General features: G+C 34.6%; 1 protein-coding gene across 1 annotated transcript in view; it reads right to left on the bottom strand.

Moving 5' to 3' along the window:
* Positions 1–17617, bottom strand: part of SNTG2 (syntrophin gamma 2) — a 254428-nt gene that overhangs the window by 31639 nt on the left and 205172 nt on the right. Inside the window, exons 12-13 of the mRNA XM_061990346.1 lie at positions 10418–10534; positions 1152–1223 (exon numbers count right to left, since the gene is read on the bottom strand). Coding sequence (XP_061846330.1) covers positions 1152–1223; positions 10418–10534 — 189 coding nt within the window. The remainder of the gene's footprint in view (positions 1–1151; positions 1224–10417; positions 10535–17617) is intronic.

Here is a 17617-nt window from a genome sequence, read left to right as displayed (position 1 = left end):
CAATTTGACCAGTCAGGACATGGAAATTCCCTGCCATCCCACTCATTGAAGAATTTGGTCATTTCATGCTACAGAGAACTCTTCTCTGTGCTGAACAGGGTAGTAAAGGGGATCGGAGTGTAATTGTCAGGTCTATGAATTTTTTATTTTGTAAATTGTCCTGAATAACTGTTACATTGGTTAAAAAAAAAAAACAAAACACACCAAACCCAAAAAACTTAAGCACTTCTTTGGTGCAGTGGTAAGTTAGAACCTGTACAGCTAAAAGAGCAACAACCCTTCTTTTCTGTAACATTAGTATATGGTCAAAGGAGGGATAGCAGAAATCAGGACAGCATCTGGTGAGAATTAAAGATCATGTAATATAATATTTCAGTGAAACAGTATTTTATCTTAAAACAGCATTTTATCTGAAAGTAGGTTCTCATCTAGCCTTACTTCACCTGCAAAGCATTTTCTGATTAGCAAGTAGAGAACTAAATTAATCTATCTGATACAAGTCAGTAGAAAATATTAGACTGCTAGGGTGTTGTCCCAAATCCTTGCTTGGGACAAGCTAAACAGAAAACTTGACTCTGTTATATGGTCATAAATGTCACTGCCACACTGTCATATTGTGGTGGAAAAAAATGAGAAATTCTATGGTACACAAATGCATTATGTTGCCCTTTGTAATGTAAAACCTATATAATATTTGCAGATTAGACAAGATGTAAAACTGACATAATTTTATACTTCTGAACACTGAAAATAAATAGAAGTATCTTTAGAAAGATCAGGAATTACAGCAAAAGAATTCTTTATAACATTCACTTAAAAATGACTTAAACATTCACTATGAGAAAAAGCAATATCCAGCTTTATTATGCTTAGCTGTGTGTCTCATTTGTACTTCATACAACCAGCTCTAATACTGAAAATTTGCTTGAATATAGAAGTATTTTAGTAAGTTTCTCACTTGGAGCTTAATCCATTTTCCTTATTCTCTTACATTTGCATAGCTAATGCACTAGAAATTACAAATACTTTTTTTTTTTTTGTTTAACATCATATGGACTACTGGAATGCTAGATACTCCTAGTTAAGATTAACTTGAGCTTATCATTAAGGCACGTATTCTTTAATATCGTTGCAATGGTTACGAAACCCACCTTGTGAATTTTAAACAGAACCTCACAGAGGTTATAGATTTTTTCAGCTCGTACCCAGTCTAGTGTGCTTACCTATAATATGAAAAGAAAACATTAAAATCACATTCTTTATTCTAAGATCATGTACAGATGAATAAAAATAAAAATATTTCACTCAGCATTATTCTACAGGATGCTCTAAATATAGGCACGTTACTGGATTTATTATTCAGCATTTAGAAAAGACAAATAGCATTCAAGTTTCATGGAAACAGTATCTACAGGAATCTTACTCTAATTAAAAGTTATTCATTAATTTAATTGGTTTTTCCCATTATTACTACAGTATGATGGAAATCTTTATAATCTCTGTGGTAACATAAGCATATTTATTTTACATGCTAACACAGAGAACCCAGTCCCAACCCAGAGGCATTCAGGTTCATGTCTCAATTAAAAAAGAATCTTACAACTAACAGACCAAGATGTGTTCTTAAATTGATGAGCATATGCCAGGACATCGATATCTTAATATTTATAATAACAACTGAAAAGGACTATGTGACTGCAAGATTTGAAATTAAAGATGTCACCTGTGTCCTTAATAATGAATATGAAAAGACATATTTTTTGTTTCATTTTGATTTTGTTCCTTATTCCTGTTGACAAGACAGGCTGTTAACATTTGACAGTTAGACTGACATTTGAAAAATTTCCATAAATTCTAGATCATGATGTAATGTGATAATCTATTTTCTTTTAAAAACAATACCTAGCCTATGTAGTTCACAAAAACAAACAAACAAACAAACAAACAACCCCAAAACCCTATATATGTGACAAATACAAAGGGGAATACACATTATTTTGATTAAATATTTTAGTGTGAAATCTTAGCTTTTGGTGAATGCACAGGAATGGCCACATAGCTATATGAATAATTTGACTACATTGTAACTCTGAGGCTTTTAGCACACGGGAATAAATGTTTTGATGATTCTAATAGCAACTTAATGCTATAAAATACTAGGGTAGATGCAGCTTTGTCCTGTTTCCACCCCCTTATAAAAGGAAGAAAGCAGAAAAAGGAAATAATTGGAGTAAGATCTGGCTGCAAAACATAACCAAACTACTTGGTTATTAAATATTATTTCAGAATGATAATTTCTTTCTAATCTTTTATACTCTCATGTACACTCCAATTGAAAATAATGGATATTTAAAAGACAGGCAGATGAGGTGCTGAGGGCCATTGTTTAGTGACGAGTTTAGCAGTGTGAGGTTAGTGATTGGACTTGATGATCTTAAAAGTCTTTTCCAGACAAAACAATTCTACAATTCTTTGATTATTGAGTAGACCTCACATCTGTGTGTTTCAAAGCAGTATTTCAAAATTTACCTGAACTCTTTCTTAATGTGTAAAACATCCTATCTAAATGAAATATCAGAAGTATCTTATATTTTTAATCTAATTTAACCTAATTATTAATAATTTAACCTTAATTTCAACATACTAGGAAGAAAAAAAAGGGCATTGCTTTCTCCCTGCTTCTCTAAATTGAGATCTTTGTGAGCTGATTACAATTAGATGAGATGAATCACCTACTGTAAATGGAACTAAAAACCACTACAAGAAAGTTCTATCACTACATCTTTTCAGGATATAAATGTACTCATATTCTAGAGATCTCCATTTGATCATTTTATATTTTAACAATCATATGACTTGAATACAATGCATGCAGTGGAACCTAAAAGCATGTCATACTTTTTCTGTTTTATTATGAGCAACTCCTCAATGTAAATTGAAGCTCAAAACATAACATATAGCTAATTTTAAAAATACTTAGTACTACTTTAAAGGAACGTTTGTCAAATTAAAATCTAATGCTAGCTAGTTGAGAAAATTAATTTAAAGCAATTTTGATGTTGTATTTGTCCTCTCATCAGCTCATAAAATGTAGTAATTTCTAGAGTAATACATGTCTAATTTTTAGTTTTCCATTACTCTTTTCCTTCTAGAAATGTCCATTCAATATTTTGAGTTTTGCTTTTTAATGATTGCTATGAGTAGGCAAAAACACAAGTTTAGAAACATCTGAGACTGAGGAACTCCAAAGATGATTCATAAAGAAACATTATATATTTAAACATGCTCACATAGAGTGAACACTGCAGGTCTTTGCCTAATCTTATTTACAGGGAAACATTTTTTACTTTGATGGCTTTTTCTTGAAAAGAAAATAATTAAATGATACAGGTTTTGGTCCACTACTCCCTCAAAAGGGATCTTCACACTTCTTGAAAAATAAGGTTTACAGCATAGAATGGTGGCTAGTTCATCATCTGCTCTTGTTGCGGTTCAACCCCAGCGAGCAACTAAGCACCACACACCCACTTGCTCACTCCTCCATGACCCCTTGCCAGTGGAATGGAAAGGAAAATCATGGAAAAAAAAGTTAAACTCTTGGATTAAGGTAAGAACAGCTTACTAATTCAAATTAAATAAAATATAACAATAATAACAAATATGTAACAATAATAATATTAGTATGAAAAGTAATAAAATTTTTAAAAAGAGAGAAACAAAACGGAAGAAAAAACTTCAAGTGATGCCCAATGAACTTCTTAAAGGAAAAAGTTCTTTTCAATCTTAGTTGAAAGTGGGAAAATCCCTCATTCCCACTAGTAACTAGACAAGATAATAAAGGCAGAAGCACCAACTTAATCTGTCGATGAAACTGAATTTAGTGACATAGGATATAACCTAAAAGTTGTTAATAGATGATTGAACTCTTGCTTGCTCATATAATTTGTTTTGATTTCTGAAGATCAATTTAAACTTTGGGTTTGGGTTATTTGGTGCTATTAACAATGCTGCCATGGACAATGGTGACATCGCTGTGCCATTAAATTCACTCTGAATACTTCAGCATTCTCCCCATTATCCTGTGCATCTCTTTCGCCTTTTACCTCTCTGTAACCTCTTATGACTTTTTCACCAGAGATAACTAGTGGTGACAATAACTGTTGGCACCTATATATGCCAAGGTTTTATTTTACTGTGTATTTCAGAGAAAGGCTATCATACTTAAAGCCAAGAGTCTGAATACCATAGTGTACAAGGTCATCAGGAAAACACAGATGGTATGTTGAGAGAGATTTTCAGGAGGGGAAACAAACATACTACAAAGTGACACTCGAATCCAGAGGCAGTTAACATTATAGTTTTCTCAGAACTATCATAGTGTGTCTGTTTAAAATGTTACCATATAGACTATTTTGCTTTAACAAAAAAATCACAATTGATCTTATACTTCCAGTCAATGAGAAAAGCTGTAAAGAATCAGAAAAGCTCACAAAAAAGTGCAATATTCTTAATTCATTTTAAAGGATGTTTCAGTTTATCACAGCCTTATCCACCATCACACATTTAATAACTGGGTAATGATAGGTAACTAAGATAAATGAGATAACAAAATATATTTATTAGGCAATGAAAAAGTTCTTCTCATTATTTCCGCTTGGAATTGTTCCTGTAAGCATTCTATACCGTACAATTTCTTGCGATTACTGCAGCATGACAAGATCATTATTTTTTAGTAAAGCATTTGACAAAATGTTTTTAAAAAGTTATATTCAGAATGGGTTGCTTAATGAGACATACTTTCATTCATATAAATTTAGTTCTGACAAAATGTCAAAAATAGTGTCAATGTATCAATTAATATACACTGAACTTCAATTCTTGTTTGTCTAACATATTAATTCATGACCAACAGCTGCTGAATGTTATTACTATTATTCAAAGACTAAGTCCTTAGCTTAATGCATTATGTGATGTATTGAATACTTGGTTTAGTAGATATTTGGCTGAATTAGTCCTTTCAGAAAGATTGTAAATTTACACATTTGTAAACTCATAGCTGATCACAAGAAATGATAAAAATGGACAAAGACTGAAAAATAGGAACCTAAAGTTAGAATTTTAAGTCTATAATGAGAAACTGAAATAAGTATGTAGAGTTACAAAAGTGCTAAGTGCTGCAGAAGTACTTTTTTACTTGAGTGTGTATTTCTGTCAGTTCTCCATGTTTTAAAACTGGCTACCAGAAAGAAATAAACCAGTAAAATCCAGTCTTTACTTAGACACAGTGACCTAGCATCAGTTCATGCTCATATTTCAAACAGAGTTGGCTTTAAATGGGTATGTTAAATATTGATTTTTCTTTAAAAAAGTTATGATTTAAAACAAAATACAATAAAGTTAAATTAATTTTGACACATATATGCAGTAAAGAACAAACTGAAAAAGTTACTCCCTAGAAGAGAATTTTGCAATTATAAAATAGGCATAAAAGACTTTCATGCTCTGATGCATTTGCATGGAGCTGCTTTTTGCTTGATAACAGGTGGAAGAAGCTGCAGTGCTGGTCCCTGTAAGCAGTTCTTGAAACGTCTCCTGGCTCTGAGTTGGACCTACCTCCAGCCCACTCAGCCAATGTGATGCCTCTGTGATTGTTATTTAACAAGGGAAATCTGCAGTGGAAGAGGAAGGAGTGAGATAAGATGGAGGTCACTATGTGGATCTGTAGTCAAAGAAGGAATGAGGAGAGCCAGACTGGAGATCTCCTTCCAGTCTAGAGCAAGAATGCAGGCTATCCCTCTGTGACCCACAGAGGGTAATGGCAGGACTGATAGTCACCAACAGCTCCAGGAGGACCCCATGCCAAAAAGAATGATCAAGAATAGTGAGGACCCCGTAACAGAGGGGGTAATTGTGCCTGGATGGGGCAGGAGACTGTGTGGGCAGGCAGCCATGGCGCAGGCCGTGCTGAAGAGCCTGCAGGCCACAGAGACCCACACAGAAGGTAGAGAGAAGCTGCAGCCCTCGGGATGAACACATGTTGGAGTGGCCTCTGCAGGGCTGCCTGGCCTGTGAGTAACCCTGCACTGGAGCAGGGAGGCCCAGCAAGGAGTCCATCTGCCCTAAGATAAGACAAGTGGCTAGATCCATTGGGAAAGGACTGATTGAAACTCCCATTCCCTGCTCTCCTGCACTGCTCAAGGGGGAAGGAGGTAAAGACACCGGGATCAGGGCTCAGAGCCTGAGAAGAGGGGAAGAGTGAGGGGAAAGTGGTCTTAAAGGGCTGGTTGTGCGCTTCATCATTGTCCCACTTTGTGTTGTTTTCTGTTATGGTTTTGGTTGGTGGTAGATTAAATTAATTTTTGTTTTCTTCCTCAAGTCGAGCCTGTTTTGCCCAGGACTGTAAGTGGCAAGAGAGCCCTCCCTGTCCTTAGGGAGTTCCAAAGGCTCTCAGTTACTTTTCTCTTACCTGTCTCCTCCTGGAGGAGCGAGCAAGTGGCTGCTCACAGTTCTTTGCTCTCAGTTGGGCCAAAACCATGACACATGCCAAATCAGTGATAAGTACTAAAGGATTGACTAGGTATCATGCAAAAAGAGAATCATACTTCAAAACTCACTAAAGTCAATGGGAACATAATTTCTATGAACACTAAATCTGATTCTAGAAATCTGCAGTGTCTCCCAAATTTTAATACAATTTGAACAAATTTAAAGAAACTTAAGGGGAAAAAAGATCAAAGCAGCTGTAATACTTCTTACGAGAATAGAGGGAATGCTGCATTATCTGACAATTATGTAGGAGCACCCAACCCACCTAGAAATACTAAAAAGGTCTAGCCAAAAGATGAAATGCTTTCAGCTCCAGGGTAATTCACTTCATTGGCCACTTCAATGATCAATGGAAAACAAAAAAAAGCTAAGCATAACCTCCAAAAAATCATTAAAATATATTAAAAAGGAAAAAAAAATAAAGATACATTCTTGAGATGAAGTATGATATAGCAGTATAAGAAGCCTAAAGATGTCCAAATCAACTCAAAGTCAATCACAAAAAGTAAACACCTTATATAAATTATATAAGGTATAAACACAATCAGATCACAGAATCACAGAATCTTAAGGGTTAGAAGGGACTTCGAAAGATGATCTAGTCCAAATCGCATCCTAGCAAATATGTGACCAAAATAAAGACTGACTTTTGTGTACAGCTAGAAAGTTTACTACAAGCATTCATAGTCAAGTCTATGCCCTCTAACTCCTTGCCACTTCTTTCCTAATATGTTTACATTGACAGTATGTATAATGTAAATTACAAACACAAGTATTTAGAACTTTTGAAAGAAAGTCCAATTTTCTAAAATTCAAAGCACTGTCCATGTGCTACTTATATGCAAGCTCTTATTCTTTAGTGTTTTTCAAAGGTGGAACTATTTCTGTTACTTTCACATTATTCTTGTACTTATTCCTGTTCTTAAAACTGTAAGCAACACATGCAGTGATTGCCTAGCAGACTTCATGTAAAGCACTTCAGTGCCATTTATTTAACCATATTGGAAAAGATAATTTTTGTAATTAAGGGCAACACAACAGCTCCAAAGACAGATTTACTTGAAGACTTGAATTTAAAAACCATGCTGAACCACGAGGAATCCTCCCCTACATATAGCCCATGTTCTGTAAAAACAAAACATTAAATTTTTCTGGCAATTTTCAATCACATAAAAAGTAGTTTAGTTTTCAATTACAACTTTCAATGCTGTCTCTCCAGTTTCTTATAGGATATGAATTTAGAATCTGTTCAAGATGTGAATATTGACAGAAATGTATTAAGTGTTTTTAGAATGTAATAAAATACTGCTTGCATATTAACATTGACACAAGAATAATTTCCAGTTCTCAATGATGTTTCTCACAGATACAGCTTTCAGAAATGTGTCACAATGCTAATATAGCAATCTGTAAATGAAAACTGTATATTTCTTAAGCACAATCAAATAAGTCACCTCAGGAATGCAAAAAACCCCATTCTCTGTCAATCATGTTGTTCTTAATATTTACTTCTATGGTGAAGCTTCTACATTTTTGGAGACACCATCTGAGATGTTGTTTACATGGAGTAAAAATAGAATGTTATTTGTCAGAGTAATTTCTTTCATATTATAATATCCACATTTTTCCACAATTTGCTTTATTTTTGCCCATGGGTAACAATGTTTTCCATCCTTATGAAAGTTAGCAGCTGTATTTACATTCCTATCATCCTTTACTCACAATGAAGTAGACAAAGAGTAGAAATTGTATCAGATCCTTTTACAAGCAGTTGTAAAGTTATGAGTAAGGCCACTAGAACTAAAGATAACTGCATGACTTGAAGGTAACCTACTCTGTGCATATTACATTGATGCACTGATATAATACCTGGATTCAGTATGCAAATAGCAATACAGTTTAGTAAGTGACGGAAAGAGGAAAAAAATCCCAATGATGCAAAGATTTCATCCTGCCAGCCCCAAGCAGAGGGGGCCACCCAGCCAGTCTCCAAGCAATGGCTACCTTTGAAGACAAAAATCCCATTTTTTTCACAGCTGACCAGGATGTTTTACGGTATGTCAACAACTTTTCTGGTCTATTTGGGTCTCGTGTCCTGCTGGTATCTCCTCACAACCTCTTGCTCACCCTCAGGGTCAGCAGTATGAGAAACAGGGCAACACTGTGCAAGCAAAGCTGCGCAGCAGCCAAGCCACTTTGTTTTAGTCACAAACACAAAACTCACTGGGAGCAGTCCTAGCTTTGGGCACTAGGAATCTTCCTGGGGACAGGGACAGGCTGAGGCCTGTGGGCAGGCCTAGCTTGTTGGGGTCCACAGCTGGGCAGGACAGGGCTGTGTGGAGCTAGAGAGCAGCCTTACTACATTGCTAGGGCAGGAGCTGGTGGCCACTGGGGTGCTGCAATGGGGTCCTGGGCTTCAAGAAGGGGAGGGGGAGCCCCAAGGAAGAGGGCTCAGGGACAGTTAAGATTGGAGGTGCCCTCAAGACACCGATAATCATCTTTGAAATGTGCCTTTAGATCCATGTATCAATCCTCTAGGTGTGTGTTTGCCGCAAATTGCTACTTTCCCTTTTACCTCCCTGATTCCACATCTGTAGAATGATTAAATAGCAAGAAAACTGGTCAACAGATTTTATGTTTTATATGCTCTGTTGCATTTATTAGTGTATCTGATTACTGGGATGACATAATACATTGGCCAAAGGAGTGTCTTTTGTTCATTTTTTTTTAAAATGCCATTATTTAAAAAAAATGTGTGTATAAACACAATAGAGTGTAGGAGATACTGATAAGTAACATGGTATGAATACTACCAAACAGTCACCCCGAATTGTCTGGGTTTCGTAGTAGAACATGACAAATTAAAAAGTTTATCCCTAATTAGTATCATGTAGATGGATAGTTTTAATAATATAAAAAAAAAATCTTCAAAAACTGGTTTGAAAATAATAATTAAAACGTATAAGAGAAAAGCACTCGTGTGTTATTTATGTGTTTAATATTTTTGCATTGTTTTTGCATTTTAATTAGATGGTAGTAATTGAATCAAATTTTAGTTCCTTGATTTAACATATAGGCAAATTTTTAGAGGGAAAAAAACCCCAACAATTTTCCCAGACATGTTGTCTCCTTTGAAAAACAATAGTATTGGCCGTTTAAAAATGCTTGAAGTGAATAGGAATCATTGGATTTAGAATTTCAGTGCAGAGAGGGAGAAAATGCAATTGCTTCTCACTGAGGTTCCCAAAGCTGCTGCAGATGGTTCACAGATAAAGGATCAGATTTTCTGTGGATCAGAAATTTGGAAGCTTGCATACAGAAGAGTATGGAAGCTATATAATTGCAATGGCATTGTAATTCCGTATTTTATTCTTTTTTGATTTGTTTAAAGCAAAGGCCTTGAGGAGAAAAAAGAATGATAAAAAAATACTATGTGTTAAATATGGGCTACTTTTTAGGAGTTTAGAATTCGACAGCTAATTTCTGTTTCAGTCATTTAAATTAATTTTTATTAGGTTTTTTAGAGAAGTATTAGATAAATCACCTTAAGTCACCTTAGAATTCTCATTACTGGCTATGTGAATTGTCAAGGCAAGATGATCTCACTCATTCAAATTGTACAAATGGCCTTGGATTGATTCTAACAGTTCAATCTCTTGACTGTGTGCCAAATTCACAAGTATCCACTGATAATATGGATGATGTATTTCATTATGTATCTTGTCTTAAAGAAAATGGGGTAAATACCAACTCATGTCCTCTACAAAATGCTTCAGAATAAACAAGGCAAGAAATGTTGTGCCTAACAGTATGGTAAGATTTTCAGAGGACATAAATGAGGTTAGATATCTAAAATATTATTTTTTTTTACCGGTGGAGTGCTGAAAATGTAGAAGGAGGAACCCTTCAGTGCCAGAAACTTGAATTTGTAGAGCTGAGATGAATCAGTTCCCTCAAGTTTCTCATTTACCCATCCCATATGTATGACCTGTAAAAGAAAATAATGGAGAATTAAAACTCTTGTTTTTCAGTGAACCTTAAGATATATCTGAATAGGTTAAGCCTTTTGACAAGGAAGGAAGAACAATCATATTAGAACAGGATGCATCATCCCCATCTTCACATTTGTCTTGCCACCACTACACCAGACTCTTGAGTGTTGGAAGTCCTTAAAGAGACTTAAACTTACAGTACAGACTGAATCTTGTCTGAAATAGTCACCATTTAAAAAGCCACCTATACATATCTTAGCAGAGTCTCACTTGAGCCAGCAGAAAATCTAAATGTGCTGAAATACTTCAGTCAGCAGTTTATAAAAACCACAAACCTATAGTATCTATAGCACAGTCAAAACTTGGACATACTGAAATTTTTGTTAGTTGTATGCAAAGAAATACCTCTGAACAAATCACAAGATTTATGTGAACTCAAACAGACTTCTGTATGCTCATGTTTGCTGCTGCTACCAAAACACACTCATTGTCTACTAGGGTTTATATACTTTTATTTTAATATACAATTTGTCTCTTCAAAACAATTTATTTTCTCACAGAATTCAATGTCAAACTCAGTTGTTACATAATTTTAACAGTGTTACATGTCTTTTGGATTAATTAAAGAAAAGACAAAATTAAGTAAGATTGCATACTTCCTTTTTGAGGTAAATGCAAATTTATAAAGGAATAATGCCATTGTGTGATAGCAGAGTATTAGCAATGTAGTTAACCACAGAAAATAACAAACATAAACATTTTAAGCTTCAGTTTGCATATGTTAAGTGGAACATGTTGCCCTTGAAACAGGTGCCCGAATCTAGAGTGATCCACCAGTATGAATATATAGCTATTGCTGACAAGCCTACTTATTTTCCATTAAGGCTATGCTTATTGAACATACTCAGTTACACAGGGACAATAATGTCATAGCACTTGTGAATATACTGCCCACACAATAAGCAGATTTGTATAATTTTTAACAGCTATAAACTCAATGTAAAGCATGTTGAAATCTCTTCCTATGTCAGCTTCTCTCAAAAAAGGATGATACAAGACCACATTAACTGGACTATATTTTGAGTGAATGGTCTTCTTACACACTGAATTATTGTAACATTGTAATATCACTCTTGATCTATACAGATGTGATGAGGTCACCTATTCATTCCCCTTCATCAAAGTCTACACAAAACCAAACAGTAATACTGTTACATTTTGAATATATTACTCTGAATATTACGCGCTCGATTCAAAGGAGTAACAAAGCACCCCAATTCTAGAAAAAATAACTTCAATTAGAAAAAAAACCCTCCAAGTAACAGATGATTAAAGCAAAGGGGAATTTTTAGAACCATAAAAAAATATAAAAAAGCCTTTTTTCATTTGTTCCTTTCACGATTGTAGTTTGTTATTATTATAAAAGGTGCTAGTAAAAAAATGTTGCAGCACTTCTTAAGACACCTATAAAATGAATGCCTACATTCACTTGGTCCTTGTAATGAAGATGTGAAAAAACTCAACTGAAGTCTCATACACTTAGGAAGAAAAATACAGTATAGCTAGAAGATACACGAGCTTTTTGTTAATTTCCTTTAGAATTTTTGTATATTTAGGAGAAAAACAAGGGTTGAGTTGATTTAAATGCAGATTGCTTCACCAAATATGAAACACTGAATGAGACACATTATTAGTGAAGAGCTAGGTAGCTGAAGAAGGATCACTACTAGAAGAAAAGTGGTGAGCTCAGGGTGCTTAGAGTTGGTGGTGAGTAATTGCATTGGGTAACTGGAATGTGCATTACTTGTGTTTCCTTGGGTTGTGTTTCTCTGTCATCTTCATTTTAATTATTATTATTAATTATATTATTCTTACTACTGTTTAATGATATCAATATTATCATTATATTTTATTATTTTATTTTAGTTATTACACTATTCTCAACCCAGAGTTTTATGAAGTTTTTTTCTCCTCCCCATCCCAGTTTCAAAGGGAAGGAGGCACAAGTGGTTGTGTGGTGCTTGGGTGTTGGCTGGGGTTAAACCACAACAGAAAGAAACTATAAATGTATATAAAGATGGGAATATCAATGAAAAAAGTTTTGGAAGGAAAAAAAGTAAAGAAAATAGGATTCTAAACATATACTTGCCTATAAAGACACAAAGTGCTTAAGAACTAAAGAAGGAAAACAGAAGGATGTATTTTGTCAGAATAAGTAATATGCATATATTGAAAAAATAATACATTTATGCATCTTTTTATAGAGATATTGATTGGTTTATTTAATGGTCATTTAGACCATAGAAATGGAGAAAGAATAATTATTCATTTAAAAAAAAGTCTGCATGCAGAAAAGTGTTTATACTCAGTAACAAGCTGTTTGCTGTTCGTAAGTAGGCTAGTGAAATTTTAATAGGGTCTCAGTGCACGAGTGGTAATATTAGTTCCAGGATAAAAACTGTTATTTGGATTGAAACCTGCCATTTGAAGTTTTGAGGAGTGCTCATGAGGTGTAAAACTAAAAAGTGACCCATTCCCAGTCCTGCTTTCATCACTTTATTCCCATACTTCATAATCAATGTGAGACTGCTATTTGAAACTGTATGGAAAATCACCCACACATCTATAAAGTTACCCATACAACACTAATGTATTATTAAGTTTCTTTCATGTTCTAATACTCCTTCCAAAAGTTCCTATAGGAATGAAAGAAGCAATGGCAATCATGAGATGATAAAACAACTTACTAGCAAAACACAATCCTGTCATGGCAGAAAGTTGAAAGCTATATGCACTTATTGTTTTCCTACAGCAATAAAGCATCTAGATCCTGCAATGACTGGAAACTTAGCATGTGTTACACTTAACAAAACAATCAGTACATTTTGTATATAGTGCTTTTAGTTAACTAATTTTGAAAAGTAAATGATGCAAAACACTCCCGAGGGAAATGAAGAAAGAAAATCAAGTAGATCTCTGAGGTAAGATACGTCAGAACAGACGAGTACACTCTCATAACTAAAGTAGGGTAAGAATCTACAACAGGTGCCAGCTTGGCCTGCAGGTTAAGAACCAGGGTCATACCATAAAGCATAAAGGAACAATACAAAATTAAGAAAGCAAAGAGAAGTACATCTTGAGGTAACTTAAGTAATTTTTAAAAAACTTTTCCAAAGCAAGTGTTCTCCCTAGTGACAAGCAGTAGAACAAATGGCCTCAAGTTGCGTCACAGGAGGTTCAGGCTGGCTATTAGGAGGAATTTCATTAGTGAAAGGTTTGTCAGGCATTTGTCAGGAACAGGCTGCCCAGGGAGGTGGTGGAGTCATTGTCCCTGGAGGTGTTTAGGGGACAGGTGGATGCTGCACTTAGGGAAATGGTCTAGTGGTTGATAGGGCTGGACTTGATCTTAAAGGTCTCTTCAGATGAAACGATTCTATGATTCTAAGTGGTAGAGTGCATGTTTTGAAAAGTACAGAATATTTTTGTGTGGGGGGAAAATAGGTTTAGAAACCAAATCTGCTTGAAGTTTTGATGCATAACATTAATGGTCTCCATTGTAGATAAATTACATTCAGTTATGTCCAAATGGCTACTATTTAGAGATGAAACTATAGAGAACTCTAGAAAAGATGATAATCGAGTGTTTTAAGTGCTTCAGCTCAAGAATGAAATTTTTAAGTCCAAACTTGAATGTCACAAATAGAAACATGTCCATACTAACCTGAGGAGAACTATGAAGACAGGTATGTATCTGAATTTATCTGTATTCCCAGTAACTGGCTGCCTGTGCAAAATTTGGATTACAAGTCCTTTTGGGTAGTGATAACTGTTTTTTCTCTTTGTTTGCTTGTTCTAAAGTTGAGGCTGATATCAGTCATTCTATATGTATATCTATTTCTCATTATAGACTTCTTGTTCAAGTTAAGATCCAAACCACAGAAGTCAGTCTTGAAGACATGTACCAGTAAGTTGCCTTACTGGTTATGCATTCCTATATTCATTCAGCAGCATTGTTTCTGCAGTAGGAACTAACCGAACTAAACAGAAGTGGAAAATTCCGGTCCTTCATGGGGTTTTTTTGTCTTTTATGTCTACTTTATTTTTTTTAGCAATATTACAACAGTAAAATATACCTAACAAGCTGTTCTCCTCACTAAATACTCAAATTGTTTCTTATGCAGTTTGGAAGAACAGAAAAAGAAAACCTTTCAAACCATAGTGGTTTTCAGTAGCTGTTGCAAAGTCCTCGAATTAAAAAATAGTCTGAAAAATCAGTCTTAGTTTCCTGGTTTTCCCAGTCAATTCTAATTGGAGACTAATCCTGAAGAAGGATCAATTCACAGAAGTAATTCGGTGAAATCACAGCTCAGTAATACTGAATGATAGTAGCACAATGGGTTCTAAAATCTGTGAAGAATACATGCCTGAGCAGAAAATTGTGTGATAGACCACACCTTCCTAAAAGAATTTACATCCCCACATATTTGATTATTCTTGCCTATGCATTGTACCCTAATTCTTCAGACTCCTTCAATGTCAAGATTCTTAAGTCTAACACCATATTTTAACGCTTCATTTCTGCAAAAATAGTAGTTTTGCTTTTGCTAATGCACAATAATAAAAGCGTTCAGGAAATTTGATCCAGGACAGGCCTTTACAGGACTTCCAGTCAATATGTCAGGTTTGAAAGTGAACCATTTATATCTATTATCGGATTATCCAACCAAGTCTGTACAATCATATCTGTATAATACTTGTCTAAAATATTGTAATGTCAAGAAATGTCATAAACTTTACTGGAATAAAGACACATTGCAACAATCACCTGTCACCCATCCACAAGATGTGTTACACTATCACAGGGGGAAATTAGATTGGATGTCAGTATTTATTCTTGACAAATCCTTCAGAGCAGTTATTCATTTGTTATCATGTCGCTACATATAAATATTTTGTTTATTTATTTCAATTTTTTTTCTAAAGTTTGAAGTAAAATTGAATAGTTTCCAATTCTTCAGCTTCCTTTTCTTTTTCCACAGACAGCCATGATGCTTGCCCTTTCCTAATCTTTTCATATGTTACGTTGCAGACACAAATTTCTTGATAATAGCTCTGAGATTACTTTGACCATCTTTTAAAATCCACCAGGCATTAAAAGCATACATACCACCAACATTTCTTTTTGTGGTGTAACTTGAGATTTTATGGCTTTTGCTAGTATTATTTGAAATAATCACCTTTTGCAGTTGACCTTTTTAGTGAAGGCTGACCTCTGATATGCTGAGTACAAGACACTTTCCTTTATCTGCTTGATACTAATGCATTTACAGGATAATTTTTAGTTATCCATCTATCCCTTGCTTGTTGCATCTTAATCTGTGTCCTGGGCTTCCTGGTACTATCACATGCTATACAATTCTTGTCTCTAGATTTCCTTTTCTCTGGAGGTCAATGAAGAGGTCACTGCAAAAAAAAATTGTGAAAATCTAGACACAGCAAGAAAAATATACATGCTAGCAATTAATATCTGATCAATGTTTTCCTATTTCTACTGAGAAGAAACTACTGTTTTAGTGGATGACAGAAAATTATAATTTTTATCTTAAAAACATAAAAAAACCACTTAGCAAACAAAATTAAAAATCTTGTAGTAGTCTTCTGTACAGAGAGAGGATTGCCTAATTTACCATTTCATAAAAGACATAAAGCTATCCAGAAGTGTGTACCTTTTTGAAAGGAGTTCCAAATCTAACTGCCTACTGATAGCACAGAATCAAGCACTTCCAAGTCTCTAATGCATTGCAATAAATTATATGAAGTGTAATGAAAAATTCCAATATTTGAAGAATTGTGTCTGTAAACATCCTCCACATTCAATAAAACAATGTACAAACTGTCTCAAACTGTGTCAATCCCCCTTTTTTTTTGTGGAGCACCAACATTCTGTAAGAGTGTCCGGTTTGTAGATGCTGTGTGCTTCATCATCTACACAGGTTACACTTAACCTTAACCAGACACACTGCTTTGGTGGGAAAAGAGAATTTAGAAGTGTGGAAGCAGCCAGACCATGGCAACAAGCTTTATGACCTGGTACTGTTTATTTTGACATTACAAATATATTCATAATAACTACAGCTACTACTACCTTTCCTAAGATCTCTTTTTAACTTTGGATCATAGACAGAGGGCAAAGTCCAAAATCTTTGTCTGACACCTTTTGGCAAAGAGATCCATATATATAGTTGGTTTAAACCTAGGAACCAATATCTTACTTATTTGACTTTCCAGTTTTCCTTAGTTATATACCCACAGAATTCACCATTTTCGGCAGATTCAGTTTCCAGTAAAACCAGGCAGGGGCAATATGAAAGACAAGGAAGAAAGCCAGGTTTAGCAATTTTTTACATTATTGACCTTGAACCCCAGTTTGTTAATGACCTATGAAAAACAGAAACTGAATGAAACCTCATCCCTTTATGAAAGATTAAGTTGGACCCTAAAGGCATTAGAGATCACCACATATGACCCGTTTATTTCTTTAGGAATCTCCATACTCAAAAACAAAGACATATTTTAAGCTACCACCAATTTCACTTTAAGGTAGGTCTTCAGGAAACCATCAATCCCTTAACTTTATCCTTTCTCTAAATTTGAAATCAATTGCTTTAACAAGAGCTATACATGTTTGTAGATACATTTCGTAACTGACATTAATAGGCTCCATTAACCTAAGGCAGATTAAGTCCTCCACTATTTTCAGTTGTCCTTGCCAAGTTTTATTTTATTCCTCTGTGATATATATATTTATATATATCTATATGAGAGAGACTCACATTTTAGTGGTTTTCAAGTAAATTTTGACAGGACATTTTAAAACCAACTCTTTGGAAGAGAATAAATTTCTGCACTGACTATCTAGGTGATTTATGCAGATCAGCGTGTTTACTTAAGAATTCAAATCAGGTAGAGTGAAGTTGTATGACTGTCCCAAGTATTTTTTTAAAACCGAGGAAGACGTTTTCTTTTTTTCAGCTAAATCAAACTGTATCCCCAAACTGATATAAATAAACTTTGAATAG

The sequence above is a fragment of the Colius striatus genome, chromosome 2 (assembly GCF_028858725.1).
Source record: "Colius striatus isolate bColStr4 chromosome 2, bColStr4.1.hap1, whole genome shotgun sequence".
Classification (NCBI taxonomy): Eukaryota; Metazoa; Chordata; class Aves; order Coliiformes; family Coliidae; genus Colius; species Colius striatus.
Note: the sequence above shows the minus strand (reverse complement) of the source record. Positions and strands in the feature narration are given on the sequence as shown.